The following is a 10170-nucleotide window of genomic DNA, read 5'->3' on the forward strand; positions in this document are numbered from 1 at the left end:
GTGTATCTTTGTGTGTATGTCTATATGTGTGTGTGTGTGTAACCGCTCCTGCATCCCTGTGTCTCTGTCTGTGCTGGTTTGACATCAGTGTTAAACAAAATTACCCGCGTGGCCATGTGATCTGTGAACAGGCCTGGGGTTGTTTTGGGGTCCCCCTTAATGCCCCCCCTTTTTGTTTCCTTGCGCCGTTGGACCCCCCCGTAAACTTGGCCATGTGCACCTGCGTGCCCTTAACCACAGAGGCCTTAACTGGCCGGTGTGGCACCCCCACCCCCCACAGGGGAGCCCCTTTCCCGTCAGGACCCGCCTGCCCGGGTCAGATTAGCTCCAGGCCGGGGTAGGGGGGGTGGGGGGTCTGATCTATGACAGGAAGCTGCTCCCCCTGTCTCAGCCTCACCACCGTGGGTCGGGCCGGCCTGCCTCTTTCACCGGAAACCTGTTCATAAGCCCCATACGAAAGAGAGCAGGGGCCATAGCAGAGGTACGTTAGAGGGGGGAGGTGACAACCCCCCCTCCCCACCTGCCTTGTGCTTGCAGCCCCCCACCCCCCCATGAGCTGAAAGCGGGGGCATCCTTTTCAGGTTCCTTTTCGGTGTATATTTCAGCCACACAAAGGACCTGCTTCCCTACCCTCACACACGGCAGGGGCCCCGTGGGGGGGGGGGGGGGGCACTGCTCCTGGGACACCTATTTTCCAGCTCTTCATCCTCCACCCTCCAAAAATCTATAATCTTAAAAAACAGTAAAAAAAAAAAAAATCCTGTTTTCTTTTATTTCCTCTACTCATACTTGTGCAAATGGCAATTAAAAGATTTATCATTTATCAAATAGACAGCAGGTATCATATTTACTGCTAAATATTTTCACACATATTAATTGCCTTTCAGCCCAGATACCTGACATGTGTGCGTAAATGACTTTTGTTCCTCTTTTTAATAAAGATTTAAACAATGGAGAAAAATTCAAGATCATTGCTTCATGTGACCAGCAGGGGGCATTTGTGTCCACCCCTCCAAAGCAGATGGGGGAGGTTTGAGATGCCACTAGCTGGGTGGTGTTACTGGTCACCCGTGATGCGCACTGGCAGCGGCAGCATCAACCGCCACTCAAACCATGCATTTGCGTGGGGCCCCTGCAGTTTGTCGCCCCCTGTTGACCACACTCACTACACTGAATATTAAATAAACTCCTTCCTTATTTAGGAGATGCTGAAGCAGCATGTTCTGCTAACCAGCTAGCCAGCAACCATGTTCTAACTATACTTACTAGCTATTTATTTTGTTTCTGAAAAATCTGAGGGGGATCTTTATTTATTGTAAGATCACTCAAGGTAGGGTTATTACATCGGAGTTAGAATTCTTATTTCTCAAAACACCTCCCAAAAGCCACCTGCCAGACCCCATGATGGTCCAGAGAAATATCACACGTGGCGATTCTTGTGCTGGGATCCACCTTGTCAGTCTGGCGGTCCGGCAGCCGCTCTGGGGCCCCTGCTGTGGGTCAGCATGTCCCGACACGCTGGGCAGTGGGCCGGTTACGCCGCAGCCTCTGAGCCATTGACAGACTGCATGCGCAGCATATTAAATGGGAGGGGGACAGGAGAATGATGTCTGCATTCCACATAGGAACAAACATTATCCCACTGACAGCTCGCTGGCGGTACGTTTGGTCCCGTAATGGAATGTTTTGCTATCGTTTTTCTTTGGTTACTGCTCTCCCTCATCGGAGAGGGAACAGATGTGCAGACAGGAGATGGATCTTGGTAACCGCAAGTGGCTGAACGAGCCCGGCTCATCAAGGAGGGCAGAGGAAACACGGGAGCAGCTGAAGGTGAAGCAGCCAGTGATTGGGGGGGGGAGGCGCTTTGGCTCAAGCAGACACCTTACGACTGCTTCGAGGAAGATCTCGCCCTATATCCACGGCGGGGAAGAATCTCCAAAAATGAAAGGTCACTTCAAACCCAGCGTCCTTATGCTGATCCTCGACCCCCCAAACTACACACCGGCCGACAGGGCTGCCCTCAGAATGGCCCCGATTATTCTGGAAGCACACCGGGATATGAAACTGACGCGAAAAAATAACACCCCACAAAGGTCCTATTCTAACAGAAAATTCAGTCATCTTGTGAAGGTGGAGCGACTGAATTTCCTGTTAGAATCAGTAAAGTCTGTCCATCCATCCATCCACTGATCCATCCACTGATCCATCCATCCATCATTCCTATCAGGAAGTGCTTGTCGATTTGGGCCTCTGGACCATTTCTGGATCTGTTGTTTTGAGGTGTGTGCAGACGCAGTAAGAATGCTTTCCCTAACCAGCCTTTGTATGTATCTGATGTATGGTTTTACCACATGCACCCTTTTTCCTCACTGCAGCAGTAAAAGCCAGCGAACAGCTGGCTGCAGACCCTAATGGCCGCCCGTTAGGGTCTCGGAGCCGCACGACGACTCGGCGGAGGGTGGGACACGGCCCTGTGTGTGGCAGGGCGAGCGGACAGAGACACGCCGACCCCGCTTCCCAGGAGAGAGACCGCGGGCTGGGACTGAACCGCACGGCAAAAAGACACCAGTTACGGCGCGATCCCAGCTGCCTTCGGGTTCCCGCTGCAGCTGGGTCGGCTCGGTAAAGACGTTGCCGGATTTGGAGAGCGACAGAAACATAAAACCAAAGAGACGCTTATTTACTGTTCACACAGCGCACATCATGATTTACTGCGTGCTAATTTCTGCTAGCAGGCCTGTGAACTGCCTTGTGTTAGCGTCGAACAGCATCGGAATTAGCATTCGCTTGCATAAATTAGCATTACGAATCCATTTTGTTCAGCTATCCTACAGTACTTTTTTTAAATAGGCAGTTGGAAATTTTCAAGTTCTGGGAATACATCAATACATTGCAATGTGCGATACTATTAATAATGAATAATATATAGAATACGCCCTTTTTTCCTTCAGCTACTTTATGCATATTGACGCAGATCAACAGTATCTCCGTGCATTTCGACCAAGCAGATGATGGTGACGCAATGACCTTGGTTTAGTCACCCACGTCAGCATGGGTACGAGTCACATAATTTACAAAAAAAATAAATAAATCAGTTTGCGGTACAGCTCAGTTCTTGGTGACAGTGGAAAAGCTTTATAAGACACAAAACAACATTCGGAATGTATTAATTTTTGATCGGGATTCAAACCGGCAACCTCCTGATCACAGGCAACTTTGCATCAGTTCATAAACGAATCTGATGGGCCGCAAGAAAGGCTGTTAAGCCCTTTCTGCAGTACAATGGAGACCAGAGGCAGGAACAACAGACTGAGCGACAGGCACAGACTCCTCGCTACTTCCCAGCATGAGATCCCGTCTCCGCAGGATGAGTGTCAGAGTGGGGGGGCAACGCAGCAAGGAAGGAATTGACTGCAGGCTGGAAGGCAAGAGACGGGAAGGAAGGAGAAACAGTGTTCAGAGGTCCGTCATGACAACTGGCCTAGGGTTTCAAAGGGGAATGGACTTTCTTCCGGAACATCCCTCTATCCATCCATCCATCTTCTGTAATCACTTATCCTAAGGATCAACCCAGGATGGGGCTCCAACCCATCACAAGTCAATATGACACACACACACACACACACACACACACACACACACAACACATACAAATTTTATTTTTATTGTACAATTTAGAACGATTTATAAAGAGAAACAAAAAAGGAGAATTGGGGGGGTGGGGGGACACGGGTGATGATCACCCTGGATTCGCTGGGCCCAGGCTGGCTCCGGAGGACCTGGGATAGCATTTAAGGCGCCCCCCCCCCAAAGGTTCCGCCGGACCCGCCGTGGTCCGTGCCTCACCGATCTGGCAGCTGCCTCGCCTCACCTCGGGGGAGGGGGGGCTAGAGGCTCCCAAACTCGCTCAGCTGAAACAGTCTATGCTGGCTTTGGCTCGCTCCATCTCGTGCAGGAAGTTGTAAAACTGGGGGAGTGTGAGCTCTGGGGAAAGGGGGGAGGGGAATCGGGGGTGTTTACAGGGCCGTTGAAAGTCAGCAGCATGTCAACAGCCAAGAAGGCATTAAATTGGGGGCAGCAGACGGCCCAGAAAATCAGATCTCACCCATGTAGACGTTCTCCGTCGAGTTCCCCTTTCGGATAACCAGCTTCAGCTGAGAAACAAGACAGTACCCACATTCATCTCTGGGAGCAAACGGAACAGCGGCCTCATCGCCAAATAAGAGCAAGTGAAACCTGGAACCGTGTAGCTGAAGCTGTGTCTAAATCCACGGCAAATGAAAATCATATCTGCTAATTCTCAGTAGGTTCATACAGTATTTAGGCTGGACCATAAGAGGTCTGCCAGTACTCAGCGTGATTTTTTACAGACAAGGAATCGAAGGGAGGCTTTTTGTAACTTGCGACAATCTGCCATCAACGGGAAAAGCCGATAAAATGCATTTACCAAACATATATTATTAATCAGAAGTCCACGTTCCTGCAGCTATTACCAACACGGTCACTGATTATTGACACACCAGACCTACCTGCAGAAAGATGTTCCCCGCCTTCTCCAGCTCACTCGTTCCCACGGTGACTGCGGAGAGAGCGCTCGTTAGGTCGCCGGGAGCGAGCTCTCCACCCTCGAGAAAGACATTACCTACAAAGGGAACGCTCAGACTTCCCGACAAAACCCTAATTACGCGAGCGATCGGAGCAGGCCGCTCTTAGAACTGTTAGACTGTTAGAAACATCAGAATGTCTTCTGAAAGCTGCCAATTTTCATGTCACTGCTACAAGTGGGTCTTTATAAATGGACAAGCGCCTTCGGCGACTCTGCTCATTAATATTAGATGGGAAAAGCAGCTCCGCCGTGACCGAGTGACCTGCAGAACCCATTTGCAGGAAACAAGGAAACAGCCCTGGATTTTGTGAATGATTATCAGCATCAAAACTCGGGGCGATTACTGGGGAAGACTGCGACGCGACATTCCCAGAGCGACGCGTTCGTACACGACCAGTGTGGTTTTCTGGCTCGTTGCCGCTGCCGACGTGTTTACCCCCAAATTTCCATTCCATGTCCACCAGCTGGTTCACCATCAGCGTTTGGCCGACGGCAAGCCTGGAGAGCACAGCGTAGTGGACCTTCCACTGGAGAAGCAAGAAGGGAAACAAGAAGACATCCCTCAACGCTCGTGTAAGACGCCCAAACCTCCAGGTCCTTACGTATTACATAACCGGCAAGATGCACATTGATGGTGTAAACAGATTAATCACTGTTTTGTTTGGACTGAAAACCAGAAAATCTCTTCAAACAACCTGTTCAAAAGCCTGTATAGCAGATTTACATCTATACACCTCACTGGTAATCCTGTTAGACCAAATTACTGAATAGCCACTGTTCAACATAGGATCAAAATCTATACTTGTGTGGAGAAAAATGTCCATCCATCCATCCATCCTCTACCCATTTATCCTGGTCAAGGTTGCAGGTATGAATATATATTCATATACATATACTGAGGTATTCAAATCCAAGGAAACACTGTACCTGACTGGAAAAATGAATGGCCTTGTCTTCATTCAGTCCTAAAATGGAAAAAACAAGGTACTAAGACTGGAGACCAGCGTTGGAATTAGTGCGAGCAGGACACCTGGCCTGGTCTGGGCTACGCCTTTAAAACGTGGAGGGCCAGTGAGAACTTAGAAGCCACAGGTTTCAACTGTGGAACGTGCAACGTTGGGAACTTCCCTGGAGAACACAGATAATCTTGAGAGAATACGTCCACGAGCACCATGTATCTAGAACAGGGGTGGGCAATCTTACCCGCGAAGGGCTGGTGTGTGTGTGCACGTTTTTGGGATAACCTGTAGGTCAGCTGTTCAAACCCAGGTGTGAGGATTCCTCAGCCAATCAGTCCTCTAATTGGTAACCTAATTAGGGAGCTGCTGCAAAACAGACACCGGCCCTTTGCAGATAAGATTGGCCATCTAGAACACAGCTGGATATGTATCGAGATGATTTACACATCAGGCGAACTGGTCAAAGTTTATTGGATCAGAACCCGCCCCCCCCCCCCCCTCGGGGCGACTTTTGATTTGGAATGCAGCACTTGTTAATGAATGCCTGCTTTGGGCTACTGGTCTAAATCATCAGCTATAAGGGGTGCAAAATTCTGGGAATTTTCCATTCATTCCCATATATTCCTAGCAATTGCCTTGGTAACTTGGAATATTTCCAAAATTCCCCAGCTTAACTTCTCATGGAGTGGAAAGTTTCTGGAAAATTTCCAGAAGTTTACTGCCCCTTTGCAACCCTATTAGCTATGCAGGGGAAAAATCTGTTTACCAGCTAATATCTTCACCATCACTGACTGATTTTCAAATGGTACTTTGCACTATAAGTGAGACCTGTCAAGTCGTGCTGTGATGTTTCTCTGCTCTGGGTCTCCTCTAAACCACATTACTGCAGCAGTCATGTCTTTATGCTGACCAGAATTGAAAAAGGGACCCTCTGATCTCAGTGTACTTTTCTTCATCAAATGAAGTCTTGTGGCTTTCTGTTGCCCTAACAGCGCTGCAGTTTGTGACTCGGTAAACAAACAGTGGGGGGGAGAGGGGGGTCACAAAGACCTCACTGAAATCGAGTTCAGACTTCTGTTTGTGCATGCATGCACCTTAATGTATACAGCCACTGGCTTAAACCTCAAACCCTGTGAAGAAGATTTTCCTTTAATCTTTAGGTATCTGTTACATCTTATCAAAATTATTTATATGGCCCTTAAATGCACTGAGAATGTTTTTGGAATTAAAGTATTTAAATGTGCAATCAGACGCAGCCTTCTTTATGACAAGAGAAATCATAACAGCTGGAAGGATTCCATTGTCATCTCCATGACAACATGACACTATCTCTATACTGTATTATGACATCATAATTAGATGACCCAGAGCCCATGACTGGTATGAAAGCACTCCACCTCCCCCGACACCCAGAACACCTCCGCTGACCTACGGCCTGAAGTCTGGGCTACATCATGCATTCAAGATCTCCAGATAGCTCTGGTGGGAGCCATTCCAGATGACTGCTCCTTCATTTGATAAGGAAGTTTACAGAATTCTGCAGCACACCCACTTCCTGGAGGACCAAGGTGGCTGTACTGTTTATTGTGTTAAAAGACAACAATGGTACGCATCATCTTAACCCTGTTAAATTCAGATTAATGTCCTGCAGCGTGACACAATGGTCCCACAGTTAACACCACATACTAATGATGCCTTTTTAACAGGCTCCTATCTTACACGCCTTTTGTGAATGGTGTCATTTACATAATAACCTCTGGCGAATCGCTGGTCCACGATGGATCCAGCGTGTGGCTGGTTTATTGCACTGCAATTTTGCAGCCCAGGTAAATTAAGTGAGTAATAAATAGCTCAAATACATCCTTACCCTCAGCCCCAGGTCTGCACTGCTTTGGTTGGAGTTGATGGTTGGCAGTGAGAGATACGGGATGGGTAATTCACAGAAGCAGTATACTACACAACACACTGCGGTCTACAATTTATTCAGCTCAAAGTGACATGGAAGTAAAGAAAGCTTGGCGTCAAAGAACATACAACACACCGGAAGAGGTTGGGTTTCAGTGCCTTGACTAAGGGCCCAACGGGGATAAGATTATACATCAGGCCACGGGATTAGAACCCACAACCATCTGGACACAGAGCCTTAAACCACTGAGCTAAACACTACCTCATTTTAAATATAAAGTGAAGAATGAAACATCTACTCTGAAAGATTATAGCCATAATAGGTATATATTCAATCTCCCCCACAGCCTCTACATTATCTCCCTCATGCAAGGACATTTTTACTTCCATTAATGAGAAACCAACCTAAATTATACTTTTGATTATCAGAGTTCTCTGGTATAAGCACCGCTCATATTATGTTAATAAACACTGCTGATACCATCTACATTCCATGAGAAAGACTGCTAGGAGCCAGCCTATAAACATGGGAGACAGCAGAAGTCCAGCAACACTGGCCTGGACCTATCACAGTTACTGTCCTGGTACGGCATCCAGGGACATCTTACCCAGAGAGACGAGGTCTTCCTTCAGCTGTTCGGCGGAGAGACTCCTCTTCAGAGCACCTTACAGAAGACACAGGGGAAAGTTATTCCCCTCAAGGCAAAATATTTTGTGTTGGACCGAAATAGGCAAAGTTCAGTGTTTCCCAATCCGGTCCTCGGGACGCGCAGCCGGTCCACGTTTTTGCTCCCTCTGCGCTTCCCGCCAGACAGTCCACGTGGACTGGTGGTCCCCGAGGGCCGGATTGGGAGACACTGAGCGAGTTCACTAAAATTTGACTCAGGGAATTGTGGGTGCACGGGGGGCAGGGGATTGCAGAGGGAGGGGGCGCACTTACCTTGGGGCACAAGCAGCAGGTTCTTCACCAGGTTTCGCAGAGGACCCGCGCTCATCCCATTTTCAGCTGCAAACTCGCTCAGCTGCAGCAAAAACCTCTCAGCCTGGGGGGGGGGGGGGCAGAGAGGAAGAGGCAGGAAGAAGACCTCAGGGATGGGAGTTAGGCCTTGCTCTCCCTAAACCGACAACAGTATTGGGAGCCGCTGCCAATGTGCTATAAATATAGTGCCGTGTCCTGTTCGTCTGTACGCCCTCTTATAAATAAGCAGACAGACATTAAGCAGCCTGGGAACTACAAACGTATTAACACATCTTGTGTGCAATTTCATCTGCCTTCAAGAATCATTACAGTCCTGAACTGATTCACTAAGTGAGAGCAAATAAGCACCGTTTCTCGTCTGACTTGTCTACCCAAATAGCATTCAAATTATATGACTGCTATTTTAATTGAGTGACTTCAGTTAGGTACACTTCTCAACGGTAGAACAGCACATTCCTTCGTGAGACTTGATTATGGCTCCATCAGTACAGTACCGACCCATGTAGGCTAATCCCCGAGTGGGTTTTACTTAGACAAAAATGTTCTGAGGGCAGAAGGAAATGATTGGTTCAGACAGATAACCAATCAGACTGTAGAGGTGGGTCCAAGCAACTAGAGGGGGCGGGACCAAGACATCTGACCGGTTGGTTCCACCTCCTCTAGTTGCTTTGATCCACCTTCTCTAATCTGATAGTTATCTCTCTGAACCAATCATTTTTCCTTCTGCCCTCAGAACATTTTTGTGTAAGAAAAACTCCCACAATAAGAAATACAAACAAAGGCACTGGACCACGTATACCTATTTTGCACTGAGTTGGCAAAAGCTGACCTTACCTCCTTGGGCTCCACAAGGAAGCGGAAGAGAATATCAGTCAGGCTTACAAATTGCTGCGGAAATCAAATGGAAACAATAGTTTGGCATTAATAACAGATATTTGGCGGATTTTTGCTTAACTTTCAGCTTGATCATGCCTTTCGGTGCCTAGTGATTTATCAGAAACACGCCTCCCCCCGTTTCTTTGACCAGAGCAGGGCTGGTAAGAGCGGATGCCGAGGTGTCCTTTTATTAGACCGTTTACAGGTAATCAGCCGGTTAACCAGCTGGTAGACACACACACGCGCGTAATCACGTGCCCTCGGTCCGCTTTCCGCAAAAGCGCTGGGCTGGTCAGTGTGGTTGTGACACTCGCCAGACCATTTCACTGCAATTCTTACACATGGAGTTAATAAGAAACTAGACTTTCGGCCATAAAAACGCATGCAAACCCTGGTCGCGATGCACCTTTTATGTCTAAACGCTGGTTACATGGTTGCTGATTTTTCCTTTTTATATCTAATTGGGACTTACCTGTTCACTGAATTTATTTAGATTCTGGAAATCAGAGGCCACGGAATCGGGCAGCGCATCTGCGATAAAGCGCAGCGGCAACATGGTCCCTCTCCGGGCCAGGAAACCCCTTCAACTTCGGGAAACGAAGCGGCGGCAGGAGGAGCCGCTTCCGCGTTTCGCCGGTGCGACTGCAACTTCGAGTCCGCAGCAGCACATTCGATAATTTCCCGTTGCGGGACTTCTAAAATTCTCTTTCGTTTACTAATCTTAAACAAATTGAAAAAAATCATAAACCCATGAAATCACACAGTTTATGTAACTATGGACAAACAGAATACAATGGTAATAGCGCCCGATTTTGCTATTTTTATTTCCACAGATGTTTTCAAAT

At 47.9% G+C, this 10170-nt stretch overlaps 1 protein-coding gene across 1 annotated transcript; it reads right to left on the reverse strand.

Annotated features, from left to right (window-relative positions):
* Positions 1 to 3651: 3651 nt before the first annotated feature.
* On the reverse strand, positions 3652 to 9992 carry commd7 (COMM domain containing 7). Its single transcript, XM_023798890.2, has 9 exons — positions 9798 to 9992; positions 9284 to 9337; positions 8411 to 8513; positions 8079 to 8135; positions 5534 to 5571; positions 5043 to 5133; positions 4530 to 4579; positions 4106 to 4154; positions 3652 to 3984 (listed from the first exon to the last, which is right to left on the reverse strand). Exons 1-9 carry the CDS (start codon positions 9879 to 9881, stop codon positions 3908 to 3910), a joined length of 603 nt encoding a protein of 200 aa, XP_023654658.1. The 5' UTR covers positions 9882 to 9992; the 3' UTR covers positions 3652 to 3907.
* Positions 9993 to 10170: the final 178 nt, after the last annotated feature.

The sequence above is a fragment of the Paramormyrops kingsleyae genome, chromosome 18 (genome assembly GCF_048594095.1).
Source record: "Paramormyrops kingsleyae isolate MSU_618 chromosome 18, PKINGS_0.4, whole genome shotgun sequence".
Taxonomy (NCBI): domain Eukaryota; kingdom Metazoa; phylum Chordata; class Actinopteri; order Osteoglossiformes; family Mormyridae; genus Paramormyrops; species Paramormyrops kingsleyae.

What these genes read in the sequence shown, in the direction of transcription:
- commd7 (XM_023798890.2), bottom strand. Translation starts at nt 9,881, where the DNA reads ATGTTGCCGCTGCGCTTTATCGCAGATGCGCTGCCCGATTCCGTGGCC. An exon ending in TCCTTGTGGAGCCCAAGGAG is followed by an intron (nt 8,514 to 9,283) that starts GTAAGGTCAGCT and finishes CCCCCCCCCCAG; the next exon opens with GCTGAGAGGTTTTTGCTGCA. An exon ending in GACGGAGAACGTCTACATGG is followed by an intron (nt 3,985 to 4,105) that starts GTGAGATCTGAT and finishes CCCTTTCCCCAG; the next exon opens with AGCTCACACTCCCCCAGTTT.